Source organism: Amblyomma mixtum, chromosome 3, assembly GCF_055824585.1.
Source record: "Amblyomma mixtum isolate Tamu chromosome 3, ASM5582458v1, whole genome shotgun sequence".
Taxonomy (NCBI): Eukaryota; Metazoa; Arthropoda; class Arachnida; order Ixodida; family Ixodidae; genus Amblyomma; species Amblyomma mixtum.
Genome location: NC_143014.1, coordinates 232,517,868 through 232,536,813, shown reverse-complemented (window position 1 = coordinate 232,536,813; position 18,946 = coordinate 232,517,868). Strand labels below are relative to the sequence as shown.

Genomic DNA, 18,946 nt, shown 5'->3' with positions numbered 1-18,946 from the left:
CCCCCCCCCCCCCCCCCCCCCCGTAAATGAATCCTGCAGAACCAGCACTTATTAAAAGTTCCATCACTCGTTGTCTTTCAGAAGGAGAGGCTGAAAGTTCGTCAGAATGGCACACACTGTCCACATTTGGTTCACCAAAGGCACCAGGGAGATAGGAACAAGGCGGTCGAATATGTGGTAGCCTTTGATTCTCTTTATCTTCCTCTCCACATGTATCCTGATGGAAGCAATCTCCTGTGTCTCTTTCACTTCATTCGCAGTGAACTGTCCTCTCATTAAGAATGGAGGAATGTTCAGTTGCACTTTCTTTTTTTTCAAGAGCACTTCTATCTTGAAGCCTTTGTCAGCCATGACTGAGTCTGCTGTTTCAAAGGGAAGTTCCAGGAATCCACTCTTGATGACGCAGTCTTTATCCGACGTGCAGCCCGTAAAAAGTTCGGACACAAATGTCAGTGCTCCACTAGGTGCAATTCCTATTAGTCCCTTAAGTGTGTGTGTCGACTTATAGAAAGAATAAACCTGTGACTGTGTAACAAAAGATGTAGGTACTTCACATCTTATTTCAGTGGCATCTAAAATAACTGTAGTAGAATGGAAAGTTGGGCGAGTTGGTATACGTTCATTTTGGGTGGAAAAAACATCTTTGTCTTCCGTCCCTTTCGCGCTGTTTTTTCCACCCAAAATGAATCTAAAATAACGCGCGTTGAAGGATATTTTTCTTTGAATGCAGGTGGCATGGTCGCATCTACAGCTGGTCGTGACAACCAAAGAGAAAGCTCTGTAAGCTGTAAATACATGTAATCTATCCATGTGGAAAAGATCCTTGAAACTGTGCTCTCTGAAATGTGGAACAAATGGGCAAGGTGCCGGTGAAAAAGATCCACCCTAAGCTTCACTAGCACAAGGAAAAGCTGATTCTCTATGCTTATTTTGTGTCGTCGTCCAGTGTTTGCTGCGGTTCTGAGACCAGTACTGGTACTATCACTGCGCGAGATGTTCTCACCAGTTTCACCTACATCTAGGAACTCCAAGAGGGTAAGAAAACGGGAATAGTTAGGAAGACCAGTATAAAACTGCATGTCCTCTGTGTTATCTTTAAATCTTTCGACATCAAATGCAAGAGTTCCTTCCGCTTTCTCTACATTTTTTTGTGCCTGGATTAGCTCACTACGGAGCAAATTTAGTTCACTGTCTTTGGATTTTAGCTGTAGCTTTAAATACTCTAATTCTTTCTTGCTTTCCAGTTCTTTTGCCTTGCTGACAGCTAGTTGTTGTTCTAACTGTGCAATAGCTTCTCCGCAAGAGCAAACAGTGTTTGTGTGTACATTCGAAGGGAATTTTTGCTGGACGCCTTCATTTTCAGTACTTGAGACCTCTCTGCCTTCTGTATTTCTTGGGCTATTGATAATTTTGGCACAGTTTTCATCTCCTGGGCTGTCATCATTGGCTGCCTGCTTGCTATGCTCGGAAGCAGGGATATCTTCATCCGTTAGGTTCCCGTGATCAACATTCAGAGGCATATGCTGTACTGTCTGAGGTGATGTGTCCATCGCACATCGTTTCCTCTTTGATGGTGCCACACTCTGGAAAGGGACCCTTGGAGCTGGTGGCTTCCTTGGAGGCTTGGTATTTTTGAATGGAAACACTGATGCCACAGCAAAGTCGTGCAAGTGCCGTTGTCCATTTGCAACATAGTCACTCTCGAGAAAATGAAGAGAGCAGACCTTTGTTGCATTCGACACATTAAAAAGTGCACCTTCGTCACGCCTAATGGCCACGATCCATTTTTGGTATAGGTCTGGTTTCCTCGGAAATCTGTGGTATGAGACCTGAAAATAAAATTCCACATTTACACTGTGCACTGTTGTGACTTGCAGCTGCACGCTGCCCATGCATGTCATTTTAGACAACTGCTATTTTAAGTAAGCCTTCATGCCATCTTGCATATACCCGCCAACGATTTGGCTGCCAGCCAGCTAATGCACTGTATTTTTCAGCATGCTGACATAGGGTACCATATGTCAAGCTTTCCATATCCCTGGCCATAATCCAGCAACGCACTACTACTGCCGAAACCTCTCTTAACCTCTGCGTTAGCAGTCTTGTATCTCTTGCCGAATCATACGAACTGTGCCTTGAAATGCAGTCCTTGTAGACTTCTTGCTACGCTGGTTGACGCTGTTATTTATAAAAAAAAGTTACGATAAATATGAACGAGATTCATCAACTTTCCTCGCACACCTGCCTAGAGTCCTATTTCGGGTAGCTCGCAATCAGCACGTCGCCGTCGTCGGGCTATCTACGCTTGGTGCCAACGAAAAACACGGCGAGGCGCCTGTGGGAGCGGGATAACACATAATTTACGCGCACTGCCCCAGCCGCGGCGCTCCGTTTCGATAGGGCCAGCCGCGGTGGCTCAGCGGCTGGGGCGCTCGGCTACTGAAGCACAGTACGCGCCCGTATGCTGTGCGATGCCGGCGGACTTTAAAAGGGCCGAAAGTGGGCTGCATCACTAATCTGGTGCTCTCGGCGTCTCTCAACGGTTTACCTCATAGCCTGAGTTGTTTTGGGACGTTAAACTCGAAAAGTCACGCCTTGCACACACGCGCGTACTGAAGGCATGCACACTACGGAAGCGCAATGCAGAAAGCACTTACTTTTCGTCCCAGCTTGTCGAAACCGCCATACTGCGTGCACAGTGGTACGCAGCAGTTAACTGGCATGACTTTAGGTAGTTCAGTGCAGCCAGGCAGTGAAAAATAACCACTGAAGTAAGGCAGCCAGAAGCGGAGAAGCGTCGCGCGGGCGCACGGACGCACGGACGTACCACGGCGAGCACGGAGCACCTTTCCTGCACAATGGCGGCTGCAACGAAGTTCGTGTGCATGCATACAGATGGCGCTGCTCCAAACCGTGTTTTGCAACTCGTCTATAGAGCCCAGCACATTGCGTTGAGCACAGTCACCCGACCCACAATGAAGCCGGTAGTGCCCGAGAGGATCCTCCTTCCTTTCTTGAACAACTCTTAGACCTCGACATTACCGCTCTTTCAGCGTCCGTTCCCACAACGCAGCATTGTTAGTATACCCCAAGAGGTCAGTTAATATTTCACGTCGTTCACGCGGCGTGGGGGTGGTGCTTTAGTTTCCAGCAGAGAGCATTCTTAAAGGGGTACGGATAACTCCATCTAGTTATTGTTCTCAGCAGAAATTGATTCGCTGGCTGTCTCTGGGTATGTAACGTTTGTCCGGCAGCAAGAAAAAAGTATTTAAGGCTGAGGAAATTGAATTTAATTTTTGGCGTACTTGCGAATTAGGCTGGTGACGAGAAACCTGTATTTAGTAAAAAAAAATTGCAGCGGCTACAGGCTCTAGTGCTAGCCATTTTTAATGTCACAATCGAATGCTGCCAGCAGCGCTTTCGTGTCCACATGGTACGGGGACGACTCCGGCAACGATTTCGCCGCGTCGGTCTCGTCGTCATCCCCGATATATAAGTTCTGGCCAGCCTCTTTTTGGTCCTGAAGGGACTCGTAGAAAAGTCCTCTTAGTACTTCATCTGCCAGCAGCCTCCCTGCGCCGCCGTAGTTGACTGCCTCGGGTTGGTCCGGATGGTACAGTGGGAAGGCGAAGTATTCCTCGGATGCTGTGATAGTGCCGTGAACCATGTGTGGCTCAGCGCGGACCTGGGCCGGATGACATTGGTCAGGTCATGCAGCTTCAGCCGCCCATCAAGTTCTTCCAGCTTGTGAAAAAACTGGCTCCGGGGGTGGGCTCCGGCAATACATCGAAAAGGTAGCTTTCAGTTTTCCACTGGGCCGGTCCTTTCCTTGCGCTTAGGTTAAGCATGGCCTTGCTGCGGCGCATCACAACGTTAACCAGGATTTCCCGAACATTGCGAACGAGGGCCTCAGCTTCTTGATTTTTCGGAAACAGGCTCGACCAAGCCACGCCTATGCTGCTTTCCACTTGAACAAGGCAGCGGTGGGTGTGCGCTGACCGAGGAAGATCCATGAGCTCAAGCGTGCCGGCAGCAATTTCTTTGTCAGCCATCCAACCCAATTCGCTAACCACACGGAGGCCTAGGCTGAGGGTAAGCGCCTCCCGCGTCTCAGCCTTGCGTCCCAGGAGGTAAGCAACCGCCCGTAGCAGCCCTGGGTTCTCCAAATGCACTTCATTGCCGGCAGAAAACTGCCGCGCCCAGGGAAAGTACTCGTTGAGAAGGGGCAACCAGCGGCCCGTAGGCATGCCAGGAGTTGTAATTTCAGCCATGTTGTTGATCGACATACGCAGGATCTTTTGCTCCGGATCGGCCATTGCGGGCCCTAGCACTTCCAGCGTGAGCTTATCCATTTCATGGATAGCAGCGGCCAGGTCGTCGGCTCGTAACTCGGAAACTGCAAAGACACCCAGCACACTTCTGATGTACTTCTGATAGCGTAGTGACGGCGGGGTCTCTGTTCGTTGTCCGGTGATTGTACGCATCAAAGCCACCCAGGAGCGAAATGTGGCGCTGCTTCCAATCTTCAGTAAAGGCTGTCCCTTCCCGCTGCGGTAGGGTGCCAGGTCTAAGGTGACCTGAAACCATAAGTGCAGGTTCCACTTCCCAGAGAAGTCGAGTAAGATCTCCAACAGGTCCCTGGGTGATCTCTCAGGCCATGGAAGGCGGTTTTCGGCCATTAAAGTTTTCAGGTCTTTTAAGCTGTTCTTAGAATATTCCACGCATGACATCACCAAAGTGGCTACTGTTTTTCGGATGCTCGGCGCCGAGGATGCTGCGGTATCGCTACTTCTGCCAAATGCGGGAACCCTCTAAACGGAGTTAAGTGCATGGATGTACATCATGTCCTCTTCGACATCCACAACGGAGAGGAGATGATGTTTCTAGCCGTCACACACAAACCGGTAAAAATTGTTGCACGGGTTTTGGGACCGGTTAATGGCAGATTCGAGGAGCTTCAGGTTCTTCTTGCATGCCGTGCTTTCACATCCAGGAATTAGCGGCACATCAGCTTAGTTAACCCAGTGCGGACGTGAACCAGCGCGCCATAATCAGCTGTGCTGGACTTTCGTCCACTGCGTCGTCAACACGAAGATAACCGCTGCTGCGGCGAAGACAAGAGTCGGAAGAAGTAGGACCTTTATCCAAGAACTCAGCCTCTGGTTGTCCCGGTGCAAAACTACGTGGACATGCCCGGCACCCTGCGTGCATGAAAAGAAAAAAAAAAGCGTTAGTTTTTTTTTGTTAACTGAAACTAGAAACATTTGAAATTGTTGTAATATCTGTTCGCACGCGTAAGCTACCCATATGCTATGTACGCGACACAGTGAAGGGCTTGGCACTAATTTTAACTACCTGATATTCGGCATCAGGCATCAATATACAGGGTGATCCAAGAGTAACAGAAAAAGGTAAAAATGGACTAATACAGAACTTATAGACGAATAGCACACATAGCACGTATATCATGGTGCGATGTTCACAGAAATGCACTGAAGGGTGTGGGATTTTTTATAAGTGCCAAAAATTTCGTGCATTTACAATGCAACTATTTATTTTATACAGTAGTGCCCGCGAAAGACACCAGCAAACAACGCATCACCACTGAAATGTGCTGGGAAGCGCAAGATTCCAGCTCGTAGCCTGACCATCTGAATACACTCGGATACACGGCAACGAACAGAAGTGCATGTCGATTAAGTGGTCTGCTTTATGGTATAGGGAGGATTTATCTGGTGATTCACAGCACACGTGCAAGTGCTCGTGGTAGACGACTGAAGTTGAATGCATGTCCACACAAACATGCGTTCCGGCTGACTACCCGCGGTTTGGCGAGCCGTCCAAGCCGACATGTGGAGCATGGCTCCAGTTAATTGTAGGTAATTCATATGGAGACTGAGGAAACGCTTTGGGCTTCACTTTTGGCGCAGTTGTCAGGTCCGATTATCTTCAACGATTACACAGATCATGTGCTTAAAATACAAGGTCATGAGGTACTCACATTGGTAGAATACAAACATCTCGGGGTATGGGTAAACGAAGAAAAGGTATGTATGGAAAAGTACGATTAGACTTAAAGAGAAATGGCGAAGAGCTGCCACGATAACGGAACACCGGGAATTATGGGGGTACAAGTATTTGGAAAGGAGTAATGATGCAGGGCTTTCTTTTTGAAATGTGGTACCGCGCCTAAGGGCAGTTCGGTCGGAACCAGAAATACTTCAAGAGAGCTGATGAAAGATTAGCCCTACATTCCCAGAGCAACACCACAAACAAGGCATCGTTCGAAGCACGGGGAGCTCAGAGTAAAATATATGAAGAACGCTTGGGGAAATTGTACGATAATGGGTGGCAGGAAAAGGACTAGTAGAATCAATTTATTTGGTCGTTCAGTATTTTCGCGTTTGTGACAGGAGTCTGGAAGACGGCGAAAAAGTGTCTAAAATATACTCTTTATTGTGCTGACTCGCGCCCACAAAGAATTGCATGACTAGGAGGTGGCGTTGCAACAATCGCTCTCGGCGGTCATAACAGAATGTCCTCCGCTCTCGGTCATGCTCAATTTAAAGGTGGCAAGGAACCATCAAGACAAGGCGCCAAAGTAACTAGAACAATATGGAACAAAGTTTCAGATTGTTGTAGCCGCGCGCTATCGAAGAGCACCGTGTTTAGAACTATATAGAACTTGGAGAAGGTAGATCAGGAAGGAATCATTCTATAATAACTCAAAAGGAATAGCACCCTACTTTTTGAAGCTAGACCAGGGTCTCTTAGAATGCGAAGCTACAAAAGGAATCTGACCAAGAAAATGACACATGTGCAGGGTGTGGTAAATGTGTAGAAACAATGGAACATCTCATACTAGAATACGGCGGTATCCATCCGGATGTCGATGCCGGCACACTCTCTGTCCGTGAGGCCCTAGAGTTTAGAGGTAACAACGGTAATATGTATGGTTTGGTTTGGTTTGGTTTGTGGGGTTTAACGTCCCAAAGCGACTAAGGCTATGAGAGACACCGTAGTGGGGGGCTCCGGAAATTTCGACCACCTGGGGTTCTTTAATATGAATGAATGTGTGGTAGAAGTTAGCTAAAAGCGATTGAAAGATTGTTGGCTCAGAAGCAGGGAGGTTACGTAGGTCTTCAAAAGATAAGGATTAAAATTTGTATTGAAAGAAAATGGCGAATTTATAGACAACACCGTTAAGTTTGACGGATTTCTTGGAGAAATGTATAGAAAACAAAGCCGAGCATGGTGACAACTGCCACCACCCCGTTTCAAAAAAGATGCTCCCACCCACCCACCCACCCACCCACCCACCCACCCACCCACCCACCCACCCACCCATCCATCCATCCATCCATCCATCCATCCATCCATCCATCCATCCATCCATCCATCCATCCATCCATCCATCCATCCATCCATCCATCCATCCATCCATCCACCCACCCACCCACCCACCAACCCACCCATCCATCCATCCATCCATCCATCCATCCATCCATCCATCCATCCATCCATCCATCCATCCATCCATCCATCCATCCATCCATCCATCCGTCCGTCCGTCCGTCCGTCCGTCCGTCCGTCCGTCCGTCCGTCCGTCCGTCCGTCCATCCATCCATCCATCCATCCATCCATCCATCCATCCATCCATCCATCCATCCATCCATCCATCCATCCATCCATCCATCCATCCATCCATCCATCCATCCATCCATCCATCCATCCATCCATCCATCCATCCATCCATCCATCCATCCACTCCATCCATCCATCCACCCGCCTATCAATCCACCCGTCCATCCGCCCATCCGTCCATCCATCCATTGGAGGGAACTGCTCCAGCGTCGATCTTTCGCCTGCAGAGGGATCACGTGACTCCTCTTGCTGCGGGAACATCGCGCTAACAGCGTCGCGCTACTTATGCTTCTGTCACGGAGGTTTATTGGTGCCCCCGCTGGCAGACGTACGCGACAGACCTCACTGCTAACTCCTGTTTCTATCCGTAAAAGGGGAAGCCATGCGAATCATGATTATTTGCCGTGAAGATGGGCAAAAAAATGTTTGCTGCGGTTAAGCGACTGCTGAACCTGGTTAGAGGGCGAAAGCTATGGCATATCGGGCAACTATACGCGGCTTGGTGTCTGTAACGTTGAGTGCGTTCCGGACACTGGATAGGCAGCGCACCCACGATGCCACCCTGGCAGGTGTCAGTTAAGGATTGATTGCGAAAATGTGCTCACCCAATGAACGCTGCGGCCTATTGCTGCAGTGCCGCGTGTCTGCCACAACGTTGTCAGCGCTAGCGCATGCAGCCCACGTCTCCCTCTCACCACCACACGTACCTCAAAGCACGATTCAGGCGTCTACTGACCCAGACAGCCAGTTATGTGCACTTCCTTTCCTTAAAATCATCGGAGGCTAAAACGTTGTCAACGCCAACGCCATAGAACACAATTAACGCCGGCCGGTCTAAGGCTTCAGTGCCGCGTTTCTGCCACAACGTTGTCAATGCCAATGCATGCAGTGCACATCTGTCACTACCGCCACGTAGCCTAAAGCATGGCTGAGGTGTCCACTGTTCTAATGGGGCAGTTATGAGCCTTTTCTTTCGAAGATTCCGCTCCATCGGTTTCGTAGCTTAAAGCACGACTAACGTGTCCACTGTCCCAAGGGACCAGTTATGCGCCTTTCCTTTGCTTTCGAAGCTCAATATCATGAGAAGGTGAAACTTCGGGCCACCGAGAATACCTTGCGTAGTGGAGCTTTCGCTTCAAAATCGAGTGCACACTTGTGTGAGCAGTGAGAATTTCACGGAGCAAGATTTCGTGCATGGAATTGTCGCTAAACTGCCCAATACATAGCAGACGACGGTGAAGGCGCTGGCTGAAACATTTCCACAGTTTTGACATTTAAAGATTGTTCTGTGTCATCGAAGACCTAGCATTTTCCCCACTACCCAACTCGCCTACTCTAAAATAGGTGCTCCGCTGCTGACCCGAAAGACGCGGGTTCGATCACGGAAGCTGAGGTCACATTTAGATGGTGGCGAAATGCTATAGAGGCCCGTGTATTGTGCGATGTTGGTGCATCTTAAAGAACCCCGGGTGGTCGAAATCATCTCGAGCCCTCCTGTACGACATCCCTGATAGCCTGAGTCGCTTTGGGACCTTAAACCTCACAAACCTATCCCCTAAAATAGAACAGCGCCGCATCCGCCAATGAACCGAAACAGACTGGCTCGCATTTCATTTGCACTGCATCGATATGACTTGACGTTCTGCACAGTTTACGTCTTTTTGGCGCACTGATTAGTCGCGACTCTACGTTCAGGTAAGCCTTCAGAGCCGTAAAGGAAAAGACTGCTGCGTAGTTGTCAGCTGGAAGGCATAACTCCCAAGGAACGCGCTCCTGCGAACTCCCAGCGCCTGTGCTCAAGAACAGCGACAGTCGCGGATCCTGTCTGTTGGACGAGTGAAATAACTTGCGTCGTGTTCAGTTTTAACGCTGGAGTGCTTATGGCCTTTCTTGCTTTTCTGCGGCTCTCCACATTCAGAGGTCGTCCTTACGCGTGGTCGCCTCTTCTATGATTCGCAAGGTGAAGAACAGGCGCACTGTTTGAAAATGCGGCAGGTCGCCGCCTTTCCACGTAAGTGCGCTTTTAAAGAAGCACAGCAGAGAGCCTGTTGCTTTAAAATTATTGGTGGAGGCTGACCTCCGCTCTGTTTATTGCACTCGCATGTGTGAGGAGTACGCTCTCCGCGCGACGCTACGTTGCATGTGAACGTTTTGTAGTAAGACTTCACGGTGGTTCAAGCAGTCTGAACTTTGGAGTCGTGGTATCTGCAGCCATCGCCTATTTACATGCTTCCCGTAGGTGTTTTACGCGTCATGCTGTTTCGTCATCTTTACACAACTTCATTTCTTTTTTTTTTTTTACTGCTAGAAAATGTTGCCGGACTACGTTCATTATGTTTGAACATGAGATAAAGTCCGGAGCGAACTGGACCAGAGTGTCAAGAATGCACGTTAGGTATAGCGTAGAAAGCCACTCTTAAGTGACTAGAAAAGAATGTGCACACACTCTAAATGCGAATATTAAAAAAAGGAACTGCCATGGCAGTTGGCAACGTTTTCAGCAATGGGCCTTTCTCATATGATCCCACTCGTCACGAACAAAGCATGCATTAGCTCCAAGACACGAAACATGTGGACGGCAGGCAGAAGGAGAGAGCACGTGGCCAAATGGCAGTGGTTCACTCTGCCTTTTTATGAGACCGATCGCCCTGTTCCCTACCGAAGATTACCTTGTCGAAAAGAGTTTGAATTAGTTAGCTCTGCACGTTAGTTGCATTTAGGAAGATCCAGAGGACATGACAAGCGTCGGATGGGCTATAATAACCATTACAAGCTGCCAGCGTTCCTCCGAGTGTTAGCCAAATAACTCAAGTGAAAGCAAAGCTTGTATCAATTTAGTTCCGCAGCTAAGACCGTTATACACCACGAATATAGGCAGATAATTTAGTTGGCAATTCTTAAGTGCATTTGTTTTTTCCAGCTGTATTATGCTGCCTTGCCACAAGCCCGCACTTGTGTCAGTGAATCGCAAGTCCGACGCCACGAATTGGTTGGTTGCCACTGCCTCAACAGACAAGGGATCTACATTTGCAGTGTATATATAAATGAAGGGAATAGTTTGATAAACAAATGAAAAAGATTATTGGTTAGGTAAACACCTGTTGGGATCAGCCTGCAGTAATAACGGAGGCGGCATACTTTATGACCAGCGCCTCGTCTAGCATGGCTCGGCGACGTTCTACGGAAACACTATCGTCCCTGCGAGATGTAATGTCACGCACATGCGCATTCATGAAGTGCGTATGAATTCGGCGCAAAATTAGGTGTACGAGGCGCGCACGAACTGAATCACGTACGCGTACCTACGCCGTGCTTGATGTGGCAGCGGGAAGCTGCGGCGAGCGCCCTGCCCTGCCTACGGTTCCAACGGCTGCCGCAAGGAGGGATTCGGTCAGTACAAAACGGCTGGAAATTGCTGGTTTAAAGGCAGGGAAGCAACCAAGAGAGAGGGTTTTTAGGAGTCATAAACGATACATCCTGAAAGCTGTACTTAAAAGGGTGAATTCCCCGATAAATGATTGAGGCTAAGAAAAGGTTTTAAAAATTGGCTGTGGCTTAGCTAAGGTTAAGCCTGGATATCTCGAAGCGAAAAGCTCTCGCCACTTTTCAGCCAACTCTCAAGCTACCACTTCTGGATCGGTGTTTCTGCGCCGTCCGACTGTTGCTTCTTCTCCTTCCATGATGAGTGTCTGCGCCTGTTCTATGGGCAAGCGAAGGGCGACCCACATGGAGCGAACTTGCGCTGCGGATTTTGAGCGGCGCGGCGGAACGCGGACGCACCGCCGCTCTGCCGCACCACAAGAGGCGGAAAACGGGCGGCTGCCGCCAAACCGCTGCCGACAAATACAAAAAAAAAAAGATCTGTAAGCTTACTCTAAAGCCATTGTTTATTGGAGGGCGCATTCTCACTTTTTAGTTCAGCGTATGCTATCTCCCCTCTCCACTCCACCCCCACTCGGTTTCACCCTGCGCGCCGAGCCACCGGCAGCTGCTGCTAGCAGAGACGCAAAAATAGACTCAGCCTATAGTGGCGCCATCTGGTTCTCGGGACAGGAACCATTATTGTAAACAAACCGGCTCTCCTCTTAAGCCTAGAAGTGGGAGAATCGTCACTCTAAATAAAAAAATAAGGCAAATTTATAACTTATAAGTTTTATTATAGGCAAGGCGAGACGAAGCGAAAGACCGGTGCTCCATTTACGGCCAGTGAACGCAGTGAAAAAGGCAGCAACAACGAGAATTCAGTCCAAAGCGAGGGGTCCGGCTTCGAAAGGCGCCGCCATGTTTGTCGCCGCGCGCGGGCGGAAGCTAGATGCGGGAAGAGAGCGTCCTCATTGGTCCGCGCTGACAGCTCGCATTCGCCGCTTCCGGTGAGCGGCTGACCGCCGGGCGAACGTATCTAGCACTGCTTGGTCGGCGGCGAACGGCCGCCGGCGGCCAAGCGGCCGCAGCCGGGCGGCCGTACGCAGGTTTTCCGCGAGAAAACCGCTCCATGTGGGTCGGGCTATGTAACCAAACTTTTAAAAAAGAAGTGTCCTAGTCCAGTGAAACCAACTGAGGGTTGTTCATGGTCGCGTGGCCTGATCTTGAGTATTTTTTTCGCTCTTCAAAGTTGATTCATTAGTTAAATTTAATTAGCTAACTTTTTAATTATTAACTTCAGGAAGAAAGTGTCAATGCAAAAGTTTTAGATCACCCCGAAAGACCGCTAGTAGTGCTGTTTCCGTCAAGTTACGATTTACGTAGCTTCATTTATTGGGCTTAAAAGAAAGTTGTCACGTGACCAGCTGCTCGCTCACTTCTCTGCCCAATGTGCACCCAAAGTCTCATCGAGGAGAGGAATTCAGAAAAAATGGATTTTATTCTTTAAGGCTCGTCTTGGGACGTTGAAGTGGCATAGTTGTCATGTGGAAGCTTTTTCTTATTGTGCGGGTTATGGTTAAAGGCCGGTAAAAAAACTACTTTACGTGAATATTACTTTGCTGCAAATGTCTCAGTAAGCTGTTTCTCAAAGCGATCTACAACTGTTCCATTCACACTTTGTTCCTCAAATCAATAAATTAAGCTTAACTAATTAGTCAACCTTGAAGAACGAAAAAAATACTGCAGACTAGGTCACGCGACTCTAAACAACCCTCATTTGATTTCAGACGGCTAGGACACCCCGTGTTTTTTTAAAAGCTTGGTTGCATTTAGCTGGGACACCTGGTATACCCCTCCTTTCAAATGCGCACTGCGCACGGCTGCGGAAAAAGGTCAAACGGTGGCAAAGAGGAGAAGCGGCGGCGCAGATGCGCAGTAGCGAGCTGCGGCGGCGAAAGGTCAGGCGACGGAGTCAGCGGCGGGGGCGGCGACGGCGGCCACCTGCGCCGTGCGTGACGTCGCTCGGTTTCGCGCATGCGCAGAAGTGGTAAATCTGGCCTCCGGCTCACGCGAAGCGCGGTGTTGACTATATAGCCTAGTGAAGCTTTTCGCTTCAAAAATACTAATCTGAGCCTGGTGGCGCCCGCCACTAAGCCGCCTCAAAGGGGACGGTCATATACCAGCCATCCCACTAGGGAGCCTTAATGTGCTTTTGCGGTACGCAGGGAGGCTCAGTGAAGTGAATATAGAGAGAATAGGAACGCGTCTGCTGCCTGCGTGTGAGGGTAAAAGAAATGAACGTTCCCTTGGCGTCTCCGTATTACTTGCTGGGCTGTTGTGTGCACATGGCGCTGTAGGGCGGTGGAGGCCGCATCGCGATCTCTCTGAACAGGTTTGCAACAGACCAGAGAGTAGGCGAGCACACTATAGGAAGGTGCATAGCCGAAGGCTTGTTCCATACCTGGTCTGCCGGTGGCTGCTGCTGCCGCTGCTCCTCTTGCGCCCTCGGTGCACGCGCTGACCCACCCACTGGGGCGTCTCCTTGAGCACCCTCCACTGCCGCGGGCTGCTGAGGATGCTCCCTCTCGATGAGAAGGACGGCGTCACGCAGACTGCGGCGGATGGACCCAGGTCGCCGTGGCCAGGACACGCTGCCCCTCCCTCCCCAGAAGGACTCCAGGTTGGAGTCGGCAGATGTGCTAATGGGGCCGCTGTGCGAGGCGCTGGGCTGCTCATCAAATAAGGTAACGTTGCTGAACCCGATCGGGACGGCGGGGCGTCTAGGCATGGCTGTCTCATTTGAGGAGAAAGGCGCGGTAGCCTCGGGATTGTCTCCTTCCGCTCGGTCAGTCCGCTGTCGGAGCCGGAACCGCTGCTGCTGCTCCTGCGCGCGTCGCGTTCCGGATTCAGCGCGGGGCACCTGCGCACTCCCGATCACCTTCTTTTCTTCCCCGCAGCACGCATATACGGCGGATACCCACGGCGATGAATGGGGCCGATGGTTACTTAGGAGGCGCGAAATTTAAAAAGTGAGGCGGTACTTCACTGCAGCAAGAATGCATTTAATGTAACAAAAATGAAGGGTGGGCAGAATTTTGGTGGAAACGACTGAACAGCGCTAACAGATGGGACGGAAGAGAAGATCACAGACACATGCGCTGCGTCTGTGCTCCGTCCCGTCTGTTTCTATCAACATGCTCCAACCAGACCGGCTAGGCCCTCTTCATTATTTTTTTCCCGGAGCTCCCTTTGCCCTCTTTCGCACTAGACAGCACTGCTTTTGATACCAAAGCCAGTCAATAACATTGTTTGCTGCTGATACTATTTCGACCACACTTAACTACATCGACGTCCTAAGCGTTGCACATTCAAGTTTTAGAATCATATGTAGTCGTGTATACGTATGCTGCTGCAATGCGTATGCTGCTGCAACGCAGCTGAACACTTCTGTAATCTTAAAAGTAGTGTCAACGTCGTCGCGTAGTCTCACCACCTCTATTAGCGGTGCTGGTACTTCTTACAACGCAGCGTATTTCAGTGGATCCTTGGACATTGCGGGCTGGATGGAAGTGAGAGGGCCGATGCTGAAGCAAAGAGCTCCCTCAGCAATGTCCTCCGTACAGTTGTGCCTTTTTCAAGACCGGACACCACACGTATTCTCTCGGACTTTATGAAGAGTGCGACGGCGAGATACTGGGGTCAGCTAGACGCTCGGAACATCCGCCTGAAAAGATTAGAACCGGGCATGGAATTTTGGGTACCACATGGAATCCCCCGGCCTCATACATGTTTGATGCATAGCCTACGTTTAGACGTCGCTTTCAAGCGAAAGTACTGACATTTAACTGGACGAGCGGACACCCCGGATTGTTCCACTTCTGGCATAATCGAGACTGTGGAGCATGTACGAGAGGCGTTCAATAAAGATTTCCCCTGACCCACTTCCTGTGGACGGAGAGCAACGAAAGTTTGCAGCTTTATTAGTCCTTCTCTACATAGGTGCCACCCGAGGACACACATTTTTACCGTCTTTTTATGCAACTGTAAACATCTCGCTTGTAGAAGTAGACTGGTTGCTCCAAAAGCCACGTTGTGACTTCAGAAATCAGTGTCTCATCATCTGGTAAATGCTTGCCCTTCAAATATGACTTCACTGTTGGAAAGAGGTGGAAGTACGATGCTGCGAGGTCGGGTGAACAAGGTGGATGCGGAAGAACTTGACAGCTGCAGCAGCGTGCTTCCATCTGGGCAACATGTGAGTTCTGAACTGGGGCGTTGTCTTGCAGAAGGCGGACACCTTTGGTGAGCATGCCACGTCTCTTGCTTTTGATGGCCTCCCGCAATTTCCGCAGCAGTGAAGCATAGTATGCCCCAGTAACCTGGCACCCTTTGCTAGGAAATCCATCAAAACAACTCCGTGCTGGTCCCAAAAGACTGTGAGCATGACCTTGCCCGCCGAGGGCTGGGCGCGTGCCTTCTTTGGAGGCGGTGAGTCCAAGTGCTTCCATTGCATCGACTAGACTTTAGTCTCCGGATCATAGTGATGGGCCCAGATTTCATCCTGTAAAATCAGTCTGTTGAAAAAGTCCTCCTGGTTTCCATGGCATATGGTCAAAAGAGCCTGGGAGCATTCGACTCGTTCCTGCTTTTGGAAAGGCGTGAGCAGCCGTCGAACCCAGTGAGCCGATACCTTACGCAGATGAAGTTGGTCCTAAATTAGTTTTTCCACGGACCCCACACTAATCTGCACATTTTCGGCTAGACATCCAACAGTCACGGGGCAGTTTTATAAAATGGCGGCCTCCACTTGCGGTATGGTGTGTTCATCGATAGCTGCAATCGGAGCCGTTTCCACCGAAATGCGACCAAATTTCAATTGACGATGCCAGTTCTCCACTACATCTTATGATGGGGAATCCTGCCCATAAACCTCTTTTATCTCATCGAACGTCTCCCTTGGAGTGCGGCCTTTCAAGTACAGGAACTTGATTACTGCTCTGTATTCCACTGCATCCGTTATCACACCTCACACCACTTCAGCACCTATAAAAAAAAGACCGTTATTACTTGAGAGTTGCACATTGGCACGTGACCTATAGTGACTTGAGTCATTACATATGCGCAGTTTCAGCATCCTGCACAACATAGAAGTTAGTCAGGGGAAATTTTTATTGAACACCCCTCGTACTATAGTGGTATGTCCAGTATACATACAGGGTCTGTTCTGAAAGTAGTAGGACTGATTTTTTCCTGGGCGAACGGGCTGACGAGAGGTGGTCTGCGCGTGCAGGATCGTTGAAGGGGGATATTGGGAATGCTGGGGAAAATCGGCAGTCGGCTCTCGGCCGTTGAAGAGAGGAGGTCGCTTGTACTGTGAACCCCTGTCGAAACGTCTCGTCACGCAGAATCATCGAGCGTTTACTGGATCAGGGATACGCGATCAAATTTTGAGTAAATCTTGGTAAAACGGGCAAAGAGACTCACAAAATGATTAAGGAGGCCTACGGTGAGGCTTCCATGGGTAGATCAGATGTTTTTTGAGTGGCAAAAGCTGTTCCGAGAAGTTAAGGAGAGAGTGGAGGTAGACGACCGCTCCAGACGCCCTTCGACCAGCAAGACCAACGAAAATGTGTAGCGAGTGAAATATTTACTTAACGGTGTTCGTAGAATGAGTATCAAAATGATTGCTGATGACTTTAGCATTCCTCAAACCCAAGTTTTTGAGATCCTGTCAGAAAACGTATCCATGAGGAAAGCATGCGCGAAGTTGGTGCGGGGAGTGTTGTCAGAGGAGGAAAAGGCCAACCGGTGGATCTTCATCATCATGTGAATGAGGACCCCAATTTTTTGCCCAGCACAAGGCGGCAACGCTGCCTCAGCCCCCCTACAGTCTCGACCTGGCCCCACCAGACTTTTTTCTATTCCCCAGAATAAAATCGACGCTCAAGGGGAAACATCACGGATCGGTAGAGGTGGTTGAACAGGCCGTGACGAGGGAGTTAAACAGCACTCCGGTCCAGGCTTTCCTGGAGGCGTACGAAAACTGTGAAACTCATTGGCAGCAGCGTGTAGGTGCGGAAGGGTGCTACCTTGAAAAATTTTAATCGTTTGTACTATTCTCTTGAATAAATTTAAAAAAAAATGAGTCCTACTACTTCCAGAACAGACCATGTATGCGCTGGAAAGACTAACGCTGGCTGCTTCCTTGAAGCGTTTGAACAGCAGGCCGCTATCGGAGGACTTACTGCTTGGCGCTTGGCCGCAGAGTTGGCAAGCAGCCCAGGAAATTCGGGCGTTTTCAGGTTTTTTGAGTTACACGGGCCTCGGCTCGCGGTTGTGATGCCATGAAATGTGCTTGCACATATTCTCATCTCTCTTCTCACCACATCGTCACCCATCACGACCCTCTTTCTTCTCCTCCTCCCTTTCCCCAGTGCAGACTAACAGGCCAGATGTCAATCTTTCTGGCCGACCTCTTTGCCTTAGTTTCATTAAATTTATCTATCTGCGCGTTTGGCATCGACCATACCCGGCGGCTGCCGCAATTCGATCGAGGCGATATGCAAAAACGACTGCGTGATGTGTGAAGCCTGTGCACATAAAAGAACCGCAGATGGTCGAAATCAACCCTGAGCGTAAGGCATTTCGGCACACCGCATGCAGCTTTGAGACGTAATCAACCGGCGCGTGGCATGTCGTGTTCTGAGGTTACCGCGAAGGATATTAACAGCGAAAACTTGCGTATTCTTTTTAAAACCACGTGTTTTCCTTCCATATTTGAATGAACAAGTATACATATATGCAAGTATATGTGAACAAATATTCACGAGAATGTCAATAAACTGCCACTGCGATCAGCCATGGTCATTTGGAGCTCACAGCCAGGTACGAAATACACAGCGGAGCCTGGCGTAGCCGAAAGAAATGGAAGTGAAAACATCAAGAGGCATAGCCGCTTTCGAGATGTGGCTGGACAAGGTGTCGTCGCGAGAGAAGCGACGGGTCCAGGCGGGTTAATTGCACGGTGCAGGCAATATTTGGTGGCTGTTTATAGGCGCTCTCAGTTTAATTACGTGAGAAAGAACTATGCTACACTGTAAACATAAATATACCCAAAAGGGAGTAAAAATGGTGGCGGCCACCCTTTTTACTCCATTTGTGAAAACATTTACTCCATGGGTGGCATTTACTCCATGGGTGGGGAGTAAAAAGGTGGACTGTCCTCCATTTCACTCCCATGAGGGAATAATGGAGTTAAAATGAGGATTTAGCAGCATTTACTCCAGTATAGAAAGGGAGTTAATTGTGCCAAATACTCCACCAGTGCCGAAATGGAGTAAAAAACACCATTTTATGCACTCCGCCCCGCTACCTAGCGTCTCGTCTGCTTCTGGTCAGTCGTCTGATAATGGCGGTGAGTGAAGACCGCTTGGTTACCATCATCGCTGGATCTCTGCTCTCTTCTTCTCCTTCACGGGCTCCTGCCTCGGTACAAGATATCGGCTTGTCGCCGTTTTTCGCTACAGCACTAATTGAATTGCTCCTGTGAAGCCTCCAGTGCTCTAACCATACCTAACATTCCTTTGTGTCGCCACGCCGTTACAGCCCCCGCTTAGGCCTAATTCTCGCAGGCTTTTTTCAGTGTGGTCCTCGCAATGTATTGCAGCAGATTATGTGTTTCATGAACATGAAACTGTGATAGAACATTGTCAACCCTGAGCTCTTTATTGAGCTCATGAGACTACATTTTTCCTCAGTCATATTGAAAAGCCAAGCCTTAATGAAGTGAATATGGAAGCAAACACTACCATTCCAAACTACCATCTGGGGGTGTTTTCAACTTTTCTGCTCTGGTTTTTAGTCAAATATAGCGTGTTGCATGACCGTGAAAACTACCCAGTGACTCCTTCTCAGTTTTGAACTATTGATTATAATGTTA

General features: G+C 49.3%; 1 protein-coding gene and 1 pseudogene across 1 annotated transcript; both read right to left on the bottom strand.

Moving 5' to 3' along the window:
* Positions 1-63: 63 nt before the first annotated feature.
* On the bottom strand, positions 64-797 carry LOC149354008 (uncharacterized). Its single transcript, XM_089577444.1, has 2 exons — positions 700-797; positions 64-583 (listed from the first exon to the last, which is right to left on the bottom strand). The coding sequence occupies exons 1-2, from the start codon at positions 795-797 to the stop codon at positions 64-66; spliced, it is 618 nt and encodes a 205-aa protein (XP_089433570.1).
* Positions 798-3,376: 2,579 nt separating this feature from the next.
* On the bottom strand, positions 3,377-13,795 carry LOC149354007 (uncharacterized; annotated as a pseudogene).
* Positions 13,796-18,946: the final 5,151 nt, after the last annotated feature.